The sequence below is a fragment of the Lagopus muta genome, chromosome 14, assembly GCF_023343835.1.
Source record: "Lagopus muta isolate bLagMut1 chromosome 14, bLagMut1 primary, whole genome shotgun sequence".
In the NCBI taxonomy this organism is placed as follows: domain Eukaryota; kingdom Metazoa; phylum Chordata; class Aves; order Galliformes; family Phasianidae; genus Lagopus; species Lagopus muta.
Genome location: NC_064446.1, coordinates 13,219,109 through 13,237,427, shown reverse-complemented (window position 1 = coordinate 13,237,427; position 18,319 = coordinate 13,219,109). Strand labels below are relative to the sequence as shown.

Below are 18,319 nucleotides of genomic sequence, written 5' to 3'. Positions count from 1 at the left end.
GGAGGTAATAACCTGTTTCAAAAGAGGGACTTGGAAAGCATTTGGAACAAAGCTGCATTTTGCCCAGAGTGGAGATGGAGCATGCTAAATTAAACATCTTTGTTACCCTTTGGAGTATTTGTTTCTAATTTAAGACACTTGGTATCTCACCTGCTGCCTGTCATTTGAGGCTGTTTCCCTGCCTATCTCTTCATCCTGCATTTGGGCTGGGCACAGCTCAGCTGACAGCGAGGCATAGGAGCCAGCTTGTTGCCTTTGGGGAAAACTGCGACCACTGGATCCCAAACTTCAGCACAAGCAGGGATTTGCTGTTTTATTTCATTTATGCTGAGCCTTATTTCCGAGCGCCGGGCCCTGCCTGCATTGTCCTAACGCAGTGGAATTTTCTCTGTGGGGAGACTTATGCTGCTGACTCACTGCATGGACTCAAAACAGATTTGTTTGCAAAGAAAACCCCTCTGCCCCTGCTGAGGGGCAGCTCTGCTCATCACAGCACCCTGGGCCCCAAGCACTGCTCACACTCAGCTCTTCCTTCCACCACCACCACAGGGACTGTTACTTCTGCATCCCCCACCCTCTTCGACTGGTTTGGCCGTACAGACGCCGAGTCCTTCACCTTTACACGACTATTTTGCTCATTTCAGAAACGCGGCATTGCTTAAAACTCCCAGCATTACGTAAGACCTTGAAGCCCAGTTCCACCCTCAGCCCCTCGGCGCGCTGCGTTCCCTGTCTTCCCTAAAACCCCAACTCGTGACTAAGAGATACCAGATGCACTTATTTTTTCTTAATAGGCTGAAAACGCTTTCCAACGGGTTAAAGAAACACAAGGGGCAATGAAGGTGAATGTGCTGTTTAATATAACAGTGTCCAGGCCCTTAGCAGGCTTCACCAGAGCCCCCAGCTGAACAAGCAGCTCCCGACGACCCACAGCACGAAGCGAACCGACCCCCGCCACAGGGCCGGGCCGGAGCCCCCAGCCGTGCCCCCACCAACGAGAAATCCGCTGCGTCCCCGCCCACGTTTCAACGGCCTCCCCTCGGCCAGCCAATCGCCGCGCACTTCCTGCAACCTCACCAACCAATAGAAGCGCTCCACGAAGGGCTGCGCCGTTGGGGCGGGTTTTGAGGCGGGAGAGGCTTCGAGCGGCGGCGACATCAGCCAATCGGAACGCCGTACAGGCAGAGGAGCGAACGGGCGGGAGCGCCGTTTGCCAATGGGAGATCATAAGAGAGGTGGGCCGGGGGGCGGGGCTGGCGCGCAGTAGATAGGCGGGTGGCGGCGGCGGTGGTGCTGGGCGACTGGACACGTGACGGAGGTGAGGGCCGGGGGCGGCGGGTGGGGGCTGCGGCGCTGCCGGGGCTCGTGGTAAGCGCCCCTTCCTGCCCATACACTGCGCCGAGCGGCGCCGGGCCGTCTGGCTTCGGGGCGGCGCGGGGTTCGGCGGGGCGGGCGGCGGCGGGGTGCCGGGCCGCCGGGCCTCGAGCGCGGGCCCGGCGGGCAGCGGGGCGGTCCTGGACCCGCCGAGGGAGGGGTGATCGCGGTCGGGGGCTGTGGGGCCGCCCGGCTGCGTTCCGTGAGCCTAGCGGCTTCTGGTAGGTTCTGCGGCCTCTGGGCGGGCGGCGCGGCGCGGCCCGTGCGGGGCCGGGCGGAACCCAGACTGCTGGGGGCGGCGGGACGGGGCGTGGTGTGATGCCGCTGTAACGGGAGGAGAGCCGGTGTGACGGAACGAGGAGGGTCCGGAACGGGGCAGAGCGGGGCCCGACGTGGGGAGTGCGGCCTAGGGGCTCGGAGCCGCTGTGCGGGGATCCCGACGTGCGGGGCCGGGCCGCTTTCAGCACTGGGCGGGGGGCTGTACGCTCGCAGGGCTGGATCGGGTTCTGAGCAGTGTGCTTTTGAATGGAAAATCGAAGTGAAGCACGCGCAGCCCTGCGTTCCTCTCTGCTCTGCTTTTCACGAGGGAACTTTCACGTGCTGTCCTGCGCTTCAGAACTTTCTAGGCGGTGGAAGGAGAAATGCTGCGGCTGATCTCGTTTGGAAGGGAAGCTGCCATGCGGTGGTGGCTGCAGTTACGGTACAGCTCCGGGCTTCAGCCGTTGTGGTGTTAATTAATTAATGCTGTGCTGTTAATTAACGCTGCGGTGTTTCTGCAGAGCATCATGTAAAACGTCCCGAGCTTGTTTGGGGTCTGTCAGGTGCCTGAGGTCTGGGCTCCAGGAACGTGATGTTTGTTGAAATTCAGTGTTACTTAATGCTTGTCGAGTAAGTGGAAATAACCCACGTGTGTTACAAGGAGATGATAGAGCTGTAGTTGCGTGTGAGATAACAGTGTTAAGAATATGGACTGAATGGAAGTGAAAATATGTTGCTCCAGAAGCACTTCAGGTGCATGAGAGTGGCTGTGAAAACGTCCCTGCTGTTGGTGTGATTGCATTATGTGGGTTTATTCAGAATATGTAGCCTTTTTTTTTAACTAAACTTGGTATTTGTTTGTCTTAATATTCCCACTTCACTATATATATATATATATATATATATATATATATATATATAAAATGGAGAGAATACTTCTATGTACTACTTGACAAGTTGGCTGTAAGGTGCTAACTGCTTCCTAGTGTTGGCTGCCTTCCTTAGGAGAGAAACCTAATGCAGAACAGCGTGAAAACTTGCAGCTTCTGCTAGATTGCCCTTTCATTCGGTGTGTTGGAGCACTTCCTCCTAAGTAAATGAATAAATGCTTTACTGAGAGCACCCTGTAACTTGAACTTAGTCCTTCCTTATATTTCCTTTTCTGGCCTTTCATTTTTCTGCCTCTTGCAATGAACAAAATGGCAGCCTGTTCTTGCTGGAATCAGTTCTAAGCAAGGCAAACCTGAATTGATTTCTAGGCATGATGTCAAAGATCTTGAGGCACCTCCAGATCTCTCCCCACCTACCGTAATTTCTCTTGCAGTCCATCTGTTTTATGGCCAGGAAGCCTTGCAGTTCTGCCTTTGTCCTCCAAGGACTTCCAGTTCTGCAGGGATCTCTGTGCTGACAAACAGTACATGGTGTTTTTTCCCTTGCTGTTTCTGCAGTGTTGTACATTATTTTTAGAAACTGGCGTATTTGAAGTGCTTATTAATGGCAAGCTTTGCTGTCACCTCTCACACCTAGTCTCTTGGTTTGTGCTCCTTGCAGCCCAACCAGGGCAGCTTTTTCTGTTGTGTGTAGGGGCTGCAGGTCTGGCTAATCTCAGGCCTGAAGTAGCAGTGTATCCTACCCACCCCCTCCTTTTTGAGGGGGAGAAAAAAAACCGAACCAACAAAACCACCCACACACAGAACTCTGGCCTGTTGAAAGCAAGGCAGGGCAGTACTGGAGTCTGTCTGACTGCAGAACTAAGCACTTAAGGGGAGAATAATTTTGTCTGCGTCGTATGAGCTGCTGTATATGTGAACATAACTTTATTATATCCCTCTCAGAGGAGCGGTGGGATACTGGTTGCTGAAATCAGTGTTTGGCAATGAAGTTAGCTGTCTAGCTTTGCTGTGGGGTGTAGATCTCCCAGGTCTGCCTAATGAGAGTCTGCTGCTAGCAGCTTAATTTCCTTTATCCTTGGCTACTTGTCCCGCTACAGCACCTTCTGCCTTTGTGTACTGGACTGGAGAATTGATGACAGGTTAAAACAGCGTAGCAGAAGGGTTTTTAGCCATCTTAAATGGCCTGCCCTGCTCACCATCAGGCGGCTGCTGTGACACAGCAGAGGAGGCAGGATGTGGAAGGTGAAGGGATCTTGAGATGTCAGGGAGATTCCTCCACTCCTCAGTGGTTTGAACTTTAAGGAACTATTGGACTGCCTTGTAGAGTAGCCAAGTCTTGCTCAGAAATAATGACAATGTAGTTTGAAAGGAAAGAGGTGGGGGGTGAGGACGAGGCAGATATCTGTCGTACTTTTGATCTCCTGGCAGTTTTGTTTGAATGTATTGACTTGTGACTGTACATCTTTCTTCCATGGCCCTTGTCTTGCATGAGGATGCATTGTGCTTATTTTTGCAGGTGTGCTTCCTCTGTAAATGCAGTAGCAAAGTGTGGTACTGAGCACAGGGCTTTGCTAGTAAATCTTGCTTATATAGGATCAAGTCAGTTTCAGCTGTTGATTGAGATGCTCCTGAAATAAAAGCTGATAATGCTCTTCCAGTTAAGTTTCTGAAGGGTAGTTACGGTAACTTGCATGATACAGACACTTCCCTTCAGTGCTTAGCTCAGCAGTACCTTATTTTGAAAGACTTGTTTTATCTGACAGGGCTTTTTTAATAGAAAGAACTTTGTTAAACTACATCTAGCAGCAAGTCACCTGTGGTTATACTTTGTGCAATATGCAGTGTTAAGAACTGGCTCCATGAACCACTCAAATAGATGTGTAACCAAGGAGATGATTAAACTGGTTTTGCAGGCTCTGCTTAAACCGTCAGGGAAGTTACTTTATAAAGAGTACATTCTGGAAGTGTGACAGCAAGGAACTTAGACATCCTCTGCAAGGGCCCTCTCCACCATGTCCTTCCTGCTGCATGTTGTGGTGAGAACTCTGATGTATTGATCAAGTCTTTGCAGTGTGGTGCCACTAATTAAGGAAATTAGACTTTATGCCCGATGAAATAGGAAAAATAAGTCTGTGAAGCTGCATGATTTCCTTAAGGCCTTGGAATCCAAAGGCAGCAATCCTTTGGTCCTGCATTGTAAGAGTGCAGCTGATGCTGGCTCTTCATGTCCAGTTTGGGTTAGTTTTTACCAGTGTAACTCTGCAGTGCAGTTCCAGGTGTCTGTTTTCAGTGGTCCCATAAATTCCAGGGGAAAATGTTTCAGCCCTCTGCCAGGAGCTGGTGAGCAGTGCTGGGGTGGCAGCGAGCTTCTGGAGTGGAAGTTGCCTGAGGATGAGTGATGTGATGGCATTGGCAGTTCCAATGCTTTCTGGTCAGTGCCCTGTGATAGCAAATGGCAGGTTTTCCCTTCTCTGTGGATTGCCTGCTGATGCCTAGGAGTGTCTGAAGACCTTATTTAAGAAAGAAAGTTCTTACCTCTGACCTGAAATGGTGGTGTACTGAAAATGGCAGTTGCTCTCTGGGTGGGAGACCTGAGCTCACCTGTTACAAAGGGCTTCTGTGTTGTTAAATGCTCGGGGCAGATGCGTGATCATTGCACCACCGTTGGGAGGTGCTGTATGGTGGAAACTGAAGAACAGAAGTGCAGGGAGAGCATCAGAATTGGAAGCTGGGCTCTTCTGCAGAGGAGGAATTGGATCTTAGTGCAGTTGGTGGCTGTGCTTCTGAAGGTTAGGCTGTGTGCCTACACCTGTGGTTGCTGGTGGCTCAAAGCTGCGCTGGAAATTTGTTTTCAGAGTATCTTGTGTGAAAATGACTCCTATTGCCTCCAGTTTAGGAGTAGCCTGATTTACTACAGTATCATCATCTTGGTTGTGTCTCCAAGGATTGTGTGAAGTTGAAACTTTCTTCTGTAGCAGTGCCTGTTACAGACGTAGCTTTAAAATATCACAAACGTGTGCTTCACTTTGGGTGTTCTCAGGACAATTCTGTATAGTTTAATGTGAAATGTTGCAGATGTTGCAGGGAAGCCTGACCTGACAAGTGGCAGCACTGGAGGTGCTCCCAGTCTGTGCTGCGTGTGAGTGGATCGTGGGCAGAATTTGGGAATGATTTCATACGTAGAAGAGAGCTGTGTAGGATGCCCTTCAGAGGGATATAAGCTTGTGAAAACTGCTTTCCAGTCATTATAAAGAAGCAAAGATAGAAAAGTGAATTAACTAAAACATAGAGATTTTAGCTTTTTTAATTAAAAGAAATAAGCTATGGGAAATTTGAGTAGATTGTACTTGCAGCCTGAAATGAGTTTCCCCAAGCCTCCAACTCAGCAGGGTTGGCTAGGAAATGGGAGGCTGTGGGGTGGGTCCCTGTGGTTGCATCAGGAGCACTGATGTGCAGAGCGAAAGAGCTGCTGCCTGTGCTTTGTGGGCCGTTGGTGGACCTGACTGGTTCTACCTGACTGCTGTGATAGAATTTCTGGAGCAACCTTGCATGCAGTGTCAGGCTGTGAGGCCTTGTCACTTAGCCAAGCAAGAAGCACTTTTACCAAAGTCCATTGACCACAGACAAGTATTTCTCAAGGGCTCTAGTTGGGGTGGGATGATAATATAGGTAATAACTCCACAAGGAGTCTGTACTGCTGTGAACGTTTGGGGGCTGATCTGTATCTTTAACCCAAACTTCCACTGCTGGTGGTGAGGTCAGCAAGGGGATTGCTTATGTGCTGAGATGCTGACATCCTTTGCGCGGGCCTGGGAGGAGAGCAGGCATGCAGAATAGGAAAGCACTGTCTTTTAACCTTGCTGTATTTTTAAGAAGCGCTTTTTCGTCACTCTCCTGAAACAGTGCAGTGGTGGTTCCATCTGCGTGATAGAACTTGAAAGTAGTTACAAAACTTGGAGTAAAATTCTACTAAATCTAGCCCTGCTAGGAATGTGTTTGGTAAGGCAAGACAAAACTCAGCCTTACCTTGGAAGGGCATCCCTGTGCCACCTCACCCGGAGTCCCTTCAGTCACACAGGGCACATCCAGAGCTTTAACAGTTGCTTCTTCACAGATGTTTCAGGCTCTTGTTTTTTCTCCTCTTCTGGCCCTGCTCAGAGCAGCTGTCTATGCAAGAGGATTTCAGTCTCTGTTGATTCTGATGTTTACTTGACAGCTTTTGTTCTTTGGCTTTGTATTGTGGTGCCCAATTTGCAGTAAGATCCCTGTGCCTCTGTGTGGTCTGTAACTTCTCCGTTCTGACTGTACCACGTGCATGAAAAAAAACACCAAACACAACAGGCTTTGCTTCTATGTAGGAACACTAAAAGTTTGTGTCAGCTGTTCATGCTGTGAGCCGATTCCTTTTGGCTTCGAGCTGTTTTGGTGCAGTTGCCTGAGCTGTGGGGGAGGGCTGTGGGCATGGATTGAGAGCATAATCCTCGAGGCCATCACTATTGTTAGGGAACAGGCTGTGACTGCACGTTGCTGTAGTGACAAACTGGACGTGACCTCAACACGAGTCTCTAAACTGCAGTTGGAGAAATAAAACATCCCCTCTGTCATTAGAAGCAAGTTAAAGAATAAAAGAATGGTACATCTAGCATGCAGTGGAGTTGTGGTATACTGGATAGTGCTGATAAGCTGCTGAGACTGTAAATGCTTTTAGCTGCCTGAACATGCTTTGGAAAGTAGGAAATTTGTTTTCTAGCTCAAACTTGGGCCCCTACAGGCCTTATTAACTCCTCTTGAGTTATGTTTGTAAGTTTGTGGGACTGCAGCCTGAGGCAGGAATGTATGGGAAGGAGGGAATGTTTAGCTTTATAATCTCGTTCTAGAAGGAATTAGTACAGTATCCAGCTACAACTCTGTGGAAAAAAATATTTGGAATGTAATTGAAAGGAGCAGATTTTCTGCTTGCTGTGAGCATTGCCCATCTGTCTTTGGTGCAGATAAAATGGTGAGCAGCGTGGTAGGAGTCTTGCTTTCTACATCCACCTAAAGGTGCAGTGGTTGAGTCGTTCTTTTTATCTATCATTTTACTTGCAGAGATCTTTTGAGCTTGAGTTTGCCAAGGTCTGCTATGTTTTAGTTAGGATGATATGCTGGGCATCCCATGAATTAATTGGTGTGATGTTTTATTTCTATAAGATTTCTGTATTCGATTTTTCTGCTTTGATCATCCTGTTAAATTAGAGATAAAACTAACTGCTGAACAGTGGGAATTCTGGGCCTGCTTCAATATCCAGCTGCTCATAGACATCTGCTGAGTAGTATCAGCGACTGTTGGCAGTCTGTCTAGAAGGAAGCATGGGGAAGGGGTCTGATGGATGGAGGTACTGGTGTCCTGTGTATGAAATCAAGAAAACTACTGGACTGAGGTAGAAGATGGGTTGCTTTGTAGGTGCATGAAAGAGGTAGCTAATATTTAGGAACTGAATAGAAATACCAGTGTCAACCTGTTGCCTTTAGAGTTCCTCACAAACAACAAGTAGATTTTCCTGTTCAGATTGCTTAGATGTGTAAGTTGTGTTGCAGACGTGTGTCTGTTCTTTGTGTGGGCTGTGGCAGTGGAAGGACAATACTGACACTTCTGCAGCACGATCTGCAGAGCTTGTCCATGTGCTCCTCCAGTGCACTAGCATCTCTTTGTATTAAAAATACCTTGAAGTTGTATGTCTTTCCCACTTTCTGAGCTGTCTTAACCAGCCAGAAGCAATAAATAGTAGAGCTGAGAAGGTACATTTGTACCTCTTTCAGTGGTGTGACTTGGTGCCTCACCTGTTGCCAGAAAAGCTTGTTCTCTCAACTGAGAAGCTGCATGTTGCTCGTGTGTGTGCTGGCTTAACCTCTTTCCATTTCTTATTTATTCAGATAATGGAGATGAAATGGCTGCTGTATGTGACACTGCTAGCTCTTGGGACTCTTGCTGCCCAGGAGCATGATGTGGGTGATGATGATGGTGATGATGTCATTGATATTGAGGATGACTTGGATGATGGCGTTGAGGATGTAGAAGATTCAAATCCTGAAAGCAGCACTCCTCCTCCAGCTCCAAAGGTTTGGCATAGGTGTTCTTTAAAATGCAATTACTGCTTGTGTTTTGACTGCTGTCAGCCTGATCAGAGTTACCTTTACTTTGCTGAAACTTAATGTATAGTGATGCTGTTAAAGATCACTAGCACAGAGTAGGGTTTGGGATTAAGCTTAGTTGCTTCCTTGCTATTAGTTGACCTGCATCTTCTTCCTCAAAGACTTCAGTGAGTATTTGAAAACTGATGTAATTACCAGGAATTAATGCTGAAGCTTCCAGCTAGATAAAATCTTCAGGTTTTTGTTGCAGAGGAGAGCACGGTGGCTCAGTGTTTACATCATTGCTGTATTTATGCTGCCAGAATGTTCTAGGTACTGTGTAGATGTAGGATCTGAGCTGTATATGCTTGTACTGCTTTAGAGAATGTGCCTTGAAGGGTACATAAATGCCTCTCTGTTTCCCTAGGTTACTTACAGAGCACCAGTCCCAACTGGCGAGGTGTATTTTGTAGAGTCCTTTGATAAAGGAACTCTGGATGGGTGAGTATAATGTGAGGGGTGGCTGAACAGACAAAATCCAAGTGTTATGGGGGAGTTCCTAGTGCCTGTTATTGAAAATAAACAGGCAACACGTGGGGAGGATTACAGCAGTGACTGTGGTCCTGGCTGTTGAAGTGATGAGATAAACTAGTTTTTGCTTGGGTACTAGTAATAACAGGAAGAGAAGTCGTATTTTATGTATGCTTTAACCTTTATCACCTGACTTTGTGTACTTGCTTCAGGTAATGTGAGCATAATGAGGTATTAGAAACTTAAATATTGGAATCTTTACAGAAGTGAGACTGAGGCAGTGAGTGAAAAAGATGAGAACTTTGCAGGCTTGGGATAGAGCTCAGGGGATTGAGACACTGGGGTGTAGTCATAGGACAGCAAAGGCTATTTTAAGAACCGGTTTTTTTTTTGTGTGCGTGGTGAAAAAGTGTGAGTTTCTTACTGTTGGATTCTTGTCTTCTAGATGGATCCTTTCCAAAGCCAAAAAAGATGATACAGATGATGAAATTGCTAAATATGATGGTAAGTCCTACCTGTATTTTGACTGATGGATACTCATGATGTCAATTTGCCTTATGCAGAGAAGAGCTATAAGTCTGTTCTGCTTGCTCCTTGAAATTACGTTCATTTAAAAAAATGGGAGAATGTGTACATGGTTAACAATACAAAGCACGATCCTGATTCAGGTAGGATTCAGATACAATTTCCACTTTGAGGTTTTAAAATAATTTTTAGTGAAGACGTTCAGCCCATTAACTTGAAGGCACCCTGCACAAAGTCAGTGATGACTTTCTTGCTTAGGATTGGGCTGAGGAAAGATTGTATCAAATGGATTTTGATAATATTTGGTTAATTTTCCTCCAGGTAAATGGGAAGTCCAAGACATGAAGGACACTAAGCTTCCAGGAGACAAAGGGCTTGTATTGGTAACACGAGCCAAACATCATGCAATTTCATCCAAGCTTTCAAAGCCTTTTGTATTTGATACCAAGCCCCTTATTATACAGTAAGTAAAAGATAACTTAGTGTTCTATCAAGGGTGACATGATAGCAGGCTGGGGTTCATTTTGTAACTGAGCTTTTGTTGGCTGTGGGGGGTCTAGATGACACAAAGATAGACTGTAACGTATCATTATACAATTTGAGTAGGAGCAAAATAGCAATCTGGATTCCTCAAGTGGGAAGTTAGGAACAGAGTGGCCCCCGTGAAGCCTGAGGAAAAAAAAGTAGTCTCTGAAAAACAGAGTTGGTAATTAGTCTCTGGACTTGTATTTCTTGTACTCAGCAGAACAGGCAACTGATTTCTGTACTGTTGATTGTAGATGTCCATGTCCACTTGGACAAGAGCTTGTCTGTATGTTTGTCACTGTGTTTATTCAGTGAAGTGCCCCCTGTTTCGAAGGGGGAGTGGGCAGAGGGTTAAGGCTGCACTTGTTTCCACCTTCCTTTGTTCTCGTGCATCTGCTGAGGAAGATGAGCAACTTGTCTCGCTCTACTGGGCCATGAGTGATGTGGAGGAATCTGCTTGCAAGCATGTTAGACTAGTAAGCAGGAAAAGAATCTTTCAATGACAACAGTTGAATTGTGGGATATTACCTGCGTTATCAGTTTTAAACAGCCAGTGAGCTAGTTCATATTTGTACAAGATAATGATTTGGTCACTTTACTTTGCATTACTGTTTAGTTTTGGCTCACAATGCATGGCTAAAAATAAGTTGAAGTGGTCATTCACTTCAGCTGCTGGCATTGAGAGAGGTTTGAGCATGCTTAGCCTATTCCTGACAGACATGCTTTGCCTTTTTCAGACTCCTTGGCATCTCTAAATATACTATTGTATGCTTACAGCCCTAAAGGGAGTTCTGCTAGGATCCAACTGCTCGCTTCAGTCATCTTGCAAATTGAGTTGTCTGTCTGCCATAGTGGTTGTGTGGAAAGTAATTGGTTCCACTTAATCTCTGTTGCAGTCTCTTACATACTTGAAAAACCTTTTCTTCCCTCTACTTCTGGATCATAATCTTCTAGATTAGTGCTCAATTCTTTTCATCTTTTCTGTCAGGTTAAGTCTTTTAAATCTTCAATTCTCTTCTTTTCTCAGGCCCTCCTGAACATCTGCTTAGTCTCTAGAGTGCAGCATGTGTTTTTAATATTCACTCTTAATTTGAAACAAACAAAACCAATATCGTCTTACTCTGCAATTTTCAAGTATAAAATCAGTCATGCATTCTGAAGGTAAATGTTGCTTGTGTATAACATGTTCTTCACTTCTCTGTCCAAATAAGGTATGAAGTAAATTTCCAAAATGGAATAGAGTGTGGCGGGGCCTATGTGAAATTGCTTTCAAAAACACCTGAATTGAACCTGGTGAGTGCTGCTAATGCTGTCATCCATGGAACAAGGCAACAAAGCTTCTTTTTTTTTTTTATTTTTATTTTTATTTTCTAGAGAAACCACTTTGGTAAAGGCAGTGGGGCACATTTAAGGCCTGATCTTCAAAGTACTTTGTGCTCATTGATTTCCCAGTGTTTTCAGCTGGAGATGAGAAATACTGAAGTTTTCCGGCCTCTTGACTACATGTAATACCCAGAACTTGGGTGCAAGTAGAACTTCACTACGTGCCCAGAACACTACTTGGCTATCTGGCCAGTTTCATGTATGCATAGAATCTCAAGATACCATTAAACAGAACAAATAGACTTGCAGTTATTATATTTAGTTAAGTCTGAAATATATAGCAGATTGTGTATAAATGAAATACACCTCAGCTCCACTTTTAATGCTGCTTATTCTTTATGTGAAAGAAATTCACTGGACTGGCTAATAGTATCTGATGTTTCTGTTAGTGACTTTCTAGTCATTTTTGTAGTGTAGGGATTTGCTTAAAACATACATAGTTGTCACTGTGTAATGATTTACTTACCTTGTTAATAACACTTGTACAGCAATTGTTTTCCATCTGGAAAGTAGAGATGAAAGATGCAAAATAACGATGGTAGGCTAATTCTGGTCTTCTCTGGAAGCTTGTAATGGTGATGTAAGTTTTAGTCTGGGAACCTCACTGCCTTTGATACTGAGTTGCAGACACTGAGTAGGCATTAGCTGAAGTTGTATTTCAAATTAATAGCATTAAGTTTTGCATTGTTTTTAAAGGATCAGTTCCATGACAAAACTCCATACACGATCATGTTTGGCCCTGACAAATGTGGAGAGGACTATAAACTGCACTTCATCTTCCGGCACAAAAACCCAAAGACTGGCAAATATGAGGAGAAGCATGCGAAGCGTCCAGATGCAGACTTGAAGACCTACTTCACTGATAAGAAGACACACCTTTACACACTGGGTATGTTGACTGCTAGCTGCTGTTCACATTAACAACTACTTCTGTTTTCTGAGTCAAAAACTCAGTGAACAGATGAACAAACAGATCTTTGTATGAATATACCATGCAGCTAAAGGCCACTTTATGAAAGTAATGAATGCAAAAGCTAGTCTTAGTACATAAAGGATTGCTGCTTCCTTGTGAGAAGTTTTGATTCGCTTAAAAAGTCACGAGGTCTTGAACTAAACAGATAAAGGAGAACTGTATTTCAGAGTAGCTGTTAGTGATTTGGTATGATAAGTATTCCTGTCACTGGTTATATTTAGACATCATGGGAAAGGTTCTTAATTCTTAAAAGTAGTTGCTAGGTAGATGGTAGCTGGGATTAATGAAGTTTGAATTGTACAGCAGGAATGAGTGATACTTCCAAGCACACCTTCTAACTTCTGTGCAATGGCTGTACTTATTTTTCTTTCCAGTTTTGAATCCTGATAATAGTTTTGAAATTCTGGTTGATCAAATGGTTGTCAACAGTGGGAATTTGCTAAATGATATGTCTCCTCCTGTGAACCCACCCCGAGAGATTGAGGACCCAAATGATCAGAAGCCTGAGGATTGGGATGAGAGACCCAAAATCCCGGATCCAGATGCTGTTAAACCAGATGACTGGTAAGGTGTTGGAAGAGAAGGAGGTCTTGGCATGGTAACTTCAGCCTATCAAAGTCCTCTAATGACATACAGAATTCTGAGTCTCACACTTGCGTAAACCTTTAGTTACAAGTTGGTTTAGTAGCAGTGCAGTAAATAAAGGTAGAAAGGATTGATGTCCTATAGGAATAACTGTTCTTGTGCTGCCCACAGATAAAGACTACTGAAAACATCTATGTTAGCCAATGTGCTCATCTCTGATTTGCTTAAATGACAGGATGAAGGTGTAAGTTGTTTGTGTAATGCATAGTTAAGTGACTGAAATACCTGACAGCCTAGGGCAGAAGCTGGTACTGATTTTTTTGTTCTCGAGCCTGTGCTCCATGAATCATAGACTTGACTGCAAGCTCAAATACATGTTTCCAGTGACCAGTGGGGATATGGGATTTGCTGTAATGTGCCCTTTCTAGATTAGCATTAAAAAGTACTCTGTATTGGCTGGAGCTCTTGACTGTGCTTTGAGGTGTCTGCAAGGTAACAGACTGCAAGTTACAACATGGTGTTGTGTGTCAGAAGTGAAGCTGGCTGATAAATCAGTGGGCTTGCTGAAAGTCTCAGAATCTTGCTTGAGGGTTGGGAATTTTTTTTGCATATTGTGTTAATATATTAAATGCCATCTTCAAGGGATGAGGATGCTCCTGCAAAGATAGCAGATGAAAATGCTGTGAAACCAGAGGGCTGGCTGGATGATGAGCCAGAATACGTAGCAGATCCTGATGCTGAGAAGCCCGAAGATTGGTACGTTTACTATGTGTTATGTGACAGGTGCTTGGGTTCTGGTTTTGACAAATACAAGAATAACTGGTTTATTGTTGTTTGCTAAGAAAGTTGTCAATTTAGGCATCTTTCAAAAGTGGAAGATGGAATTAGTCTAAGGAATTTTGTTCTCTCATTTATCTGTGTACTGGTGAACTGTTTTGTTCAGATTGCAAGCTGAACAGGTCAGGGATGTTCATCTTCCAGTTTTACCATTCTGGGGACTAGCTTTCACTGAGCTTCCGTGCTTTCAAGCTACTTCTTGAGATACTTCTCTTTCTGCAGGGTCATTATCTGTGGAATTGTTACATTTAGTTTCAATATCTCCATTTTAAAGTAGGAATTTTAATTTTCCCATAATTGCATATGCTCCAAGTTTTAGTCTGTTTAAGGGGACGGACCTGAAGGCTGGGTTTCTCTTTCAGGGATGAGGATATGGATGGTGAATGGGAGGCACCTCAGATCGCAAATCCAAAATGTGAATCAGCTCCTGGCTGTGGAACCTGGCAGCGACCAATGATTGACAATCCAAACTACAAGGGCAAATGGAAACCTCCTATGATTGATAATGTGAACTATCAGGTTGGTTTTATCATTGTGTAAACTTCTGGTCAGCGCAGTGCTTCTTTTCCAAAAGTCAGAATAATTCTAAGTTCAGCAGATGTCATTAGTATTAAAAAAATATTGTTATCTTTCTATGTTTTCAAGTGAACTGTTTCAAAGTGCTTGCTTTCTTGGCTTCACTTTTTTGTAACACTTTCTTGTAACTTGATTTCCCAAACCTGTAGAGTCACACCTACAAACATTATAATTTGGTATAATGAGTTGTTCTTCCTAGCTGAAATGGACTGAAAACTAAAAATGCAAACTGTATACCTGGAGGTAAGGCTTGAATATCTTTTGTCTTTCGTAGGGGATATGGAAACCCAGGAAAATCCCAAACCCAGATTTCTTTGAAGACTTGGAGCCTTTCAGGATGACTCCCTTCAGTGCTGTGGGACTTGAGCTATGGTCAATGACATCTGATATCTTTTTTGACAACTTTATCATCTGTACTGAAAGAGCTGTGGCTGATGATTGGGCCAATGATGGATGGGGACTGAAAAAGGCAGCTGATGGTGCTGCAGAGGTGAGAAACGAAGGCTTAATTGTGTGCTTCTGACTGAAACAGCACTGCTGATATTTTGGTCCAGACTTTATCAGTGTTGATCAATATGTATCTTTAGGTACCAAGGCTGGGGATTCATAAAGCTAATTAGAACCTTTAATTTGTAATTATAATATGGTAATTTACTATTAATGGCAGTGAGTGTTCACTATTCTGGAACGTTTTTGCTTTGACAGTTCTGCTAACTGTATGCTAATTCTTAACTTATAAATGATGGAAAAAGTACTTGGGTTAACTTTAACTTTTTGAAGTATTAAATGCCATGATTGGGGTTGCAGGAAGCCTATTTGAAAAAATTTGTTTCAGACTTAACTGCTGTGACTTGCTGGGTTTTAATGGTTCCTTGTATCTTACAGCCTGGTGTTGTGGGCCAGATGATGGCAGCTGCTGAAGAGCGTCCTTGGCTTTGGGTAGTGTACATCCTCATTGTGGCTTTCCCAGTGTTCCTTGTTGTCCTTTTCTGCTGCTCTGGGAAGGTATGCATTTCCTCTGATAATAAGTATAGTATTTAAGAAGTGATTCAGTGTAATGTGCCTTAACTTTACAACTAACATATTTTTTAGAAGCAGCCAAGTGCTGCGGAGTACAAAAAGACTGATGCTCCTCAGCCTGATGTGATGAGTGATGAGAGAGAGGAAGAAAAAGACAAAGGAGACAAGGAGGAAGAGGAGGTGCCAAGTGAGGAGAAGCTAGGTAGGCAAAATAGTGAATCGTGAGATAAATGGAGGTCTCAATCTGAAAGAACAAAAGAGCAAGATGGGTAGACATAAGATCAAGCCAAAGGTGAACTGAAGGTGCAAATCTTAATGACAAGAAAATGAATGAGATTTCTTTCCCCTCTTCTTTAGAGGAGAAGCAGAAAAATGATGCTGACATAGGAAGTGCTAGTCAAGAGGAAGAGGAGGAAGAAGAGGAAGGGGAGGACAGGAAACGTGCATCAGAGGTAAGAGAACACTTGATTTTTTTGAGGAAAGCCTTTTTCTATACCAAGAAAAAATCCACAAGCTTAGCTAACCTGGTTCATATGGTGCTCCTTTCCAGTGTCAGAACTCCAGAGAATTTAATCCCTCGCAAAACAGGAATTGCTGTGGCCAACCTCAGCAGAGCAGGGAACATTGTGAAAGGAAGGCACTTGCCATAGACCCTGCATTGTGGGAAGACTAGGATTGTGTGGAATGCATCATCTTGAGGCAAAAGGCTCATTCAGCTTTGTGTGTAGTCAGGATGTGACCTTTTAAGTGCTCCACACTGACATAATGGCTGACTTAAAAATGGGTGGAGTGTTCCTTGAACTTAAAGGGATTTGTGCAGCTGCAGCAGTACTTTGAGCAAATAACATAAATTCACTATGAAAATAAGGATTTGTCTACCCTGCATGGAAAGGAAGGTGTAATAAGAGCAAGAGATCCTTTTAAAATCAAACTGTAGTGTAGAGTTGCAGAAGTTGTTTGTAGGTTTGTTTTAAGTGGCTTTTAGGAATAAAGTTAGATTGCCTTAATGTTTTCACACCTCAATTTCTTGCAGGAGGAGGAAACTGTGAATAGATCACCCAGAAACAGAAAGCCAAGGAAAGATTGAAAAAAAAAATAATCATAAGAACTTAATCTGTGTGAATTTTTTTCCAAAACATGGTTCTGGGAGAGGACCTTGGACACCTTACATTGAAACTTGGACAAACCTCAAGATTTCACCATCCACAGGTTCCAGTCACACTATCCAATGTAATGGAGTGTCTAGCAGTAAAATACTTGCAATCCATCTGTTATAAAGAACATCATTCCTGTAGAAAGAATGCATTTAATATAATGGGCTGTGGATTTTGGAATGTAACATGACTAACCTTTTCACTTTTGGTTTTAAATATTTTTTTTCTGTTTTTATGTAGATTGGTAGAATTTTACCAGTCTCGTATCTTGGCTTAATTTAATATGTTAATTAGTGAAGAATAACAATGAATCTTTAAATACTAGATGATAAAACAAAAATGCAGTTTCATAACTAGTTTTTTTTTTTTTTTTTACAAATGTGCAAACTCCTTTGTCATGTCTTTCTATCCAAAAAAATTTGGTAATTATTTGAAGAAAAGTTTTCAGTATATTTGAAAATGCCTCTTCCCTCAAAGGGGGGAAAAAAACAAGGGCGGGAGAGGAGATCATGTGTGGGGGAAACCAGTAGTTAAACTTTGTTCCTGGTGGGAGCTGGGAGGGAAGAGGAAGGGGTCAGTTGGTCAGTCTATGGAACATGCCCTCTGTGCATGGCTAAAGCCCAATTAAGTGTTGACAAATGATGTAGGATTTGGAGTGGGTTGTCTTAATGTGGCATTTAATCCTGCAGACCTTACAGTTAATGGATTTTGTTAGTTCTTCAACTCTTTGTAAAATTAACAGGTTGTTGGGGGGCACAGGGGTAGTGCTAGACTGCTCTCCCTTTTCCCCTCTCTTCAGCCACTGATACTTTCCTTTCTCTGTGACTACACAGCTTTTTCTGAGTGCAGCTTTGCCTCAATTGCTGGAAGTGCTTCATGTTCAGCTCATTGTCAAACTCTTTTATTTTTATGGCTAGGCCTACTCCAGGGTCCAAGCACTGGATAGGACAGTGTCTCATATCCTCACTGTTATCACTGTATGTATTCCTATAGGAATGGGAGAAATGATTGATAGAGAAGTTGAACTGAGTATTTAATAAGGAAAAAATCCCAAGATGTCAGTATTTGTAGGTGGGGAAAGAAGCATGTGGAATATCTTAAGTGGTATGTGAAACTGTTAAGTCTTTCATCTGCTTTTCATGTAACAAATGCATCCTAAATTATATTGTGAATGTTAGGGAGTTTCAATTCCAGCTGAATAAATTTTTTTTAAAGCGTCGTGTCTACATATTATACTGTTTCAAACACTTGTGGAATGCTGGTGGTCACTACAAGAGCATACCTCTGAGGGTGAAACTGACTTCATCACACTGTACCAAATATGTTGGGGTTCAGATGTCTATACAGATAAGCTTTTGTTTGTTTAGAGTGAAATTAAATGTCCTGAAATTACTTCTCTTGCACTGAATTTAAACACTCCAGTGTTTGGTCATAGCTGTAGTATGGGGAATAATTCCCAGGGGCTGTGGGGTTGGGTGCTCCAAACCTTGCAAACAGTCTAATTACTAAAGGCTTGGGTTTTTTGTTTGTTGGTTTTCTTTTCTTTTGTACAAATACCTTTTGCTGCCTGTCCT

The 18,319-nt window shown here is 43.7% G+C and overlaps 1 protein-coding gene across 4 annotated transcripts; it reads left to right on the top strand.

Moving 5' to 3' along the window:
* The first annotated feature begins 1,241 nt into the window (after positions 1-1,241).
* Positions 1,242-17,978, top strand: CANX (calnexin). Of its 4 annotated transcripts, none has more exons than XM_048960596.1 (15): positions 1,242-1,318; positions 8,439-8,624; positions 9,064-9,137; positions 9,613-9,671; positions 10,014-10,155; positions 11,429-11,510; positions 12,297-12,489; positions 12,948-13,137; positions 13,801-13,914; positions 14,358-14,514; positions 14,846-15,061; positions 15,457-15,576; positions 15,664-15,793; positions 15,949-16,043; positions 16,142-16,690. In XM_048960596.1, exons 2-15 carry the CDS (start codon positions 8,442-8,444, stop codon positions 16,262-16,264), a joined length of 1,878 nt encoding a protein of 625 aa, XP_048816553.1. In that variant the 5' UTR covers positions 1,242-1,318; positions 8,439-8,441; the 3' UTR covers positions 16,265-16,690. The 4 variants fall into 4 exon arrangements, with proteins under 4 accessions (XP_048816553.1, XP_048816555.1, XP_048816552.1 ...); XM_048960598.1 differs by having other exon boundaries at positions 1,301-1,368; XM_048960595.1 differs by lacking the exon at positions 1,242-1,318 and adding an exon at positions 1,532-1,595.
* Positions 17,979-18,319: the final 341 nt, after the last annotated feature.

Coding starts and splice junctions, on each gene's coding strand:
- CANX (XM_048960596.1), top strand. CDS start 8,442: ATGGAGATGAAATGGCTGCTGTATGTGACACTGCTAGCTCTTGGGACT. Junction 8,625..9,063: donor CTCCTCCTCCAGCTCCAAAG/GTTTGGCATAGG, acceptor CTGTTTCCCTAG/GTTACTTACAGAGCACCAGT. Junction 14,515..14,845: donor TTGATAATGTGAACTATCAG/GTTGGTTTTATC, acceptor TGTCTTTCGTAG/GGGATATGGAAACCCAGGAA.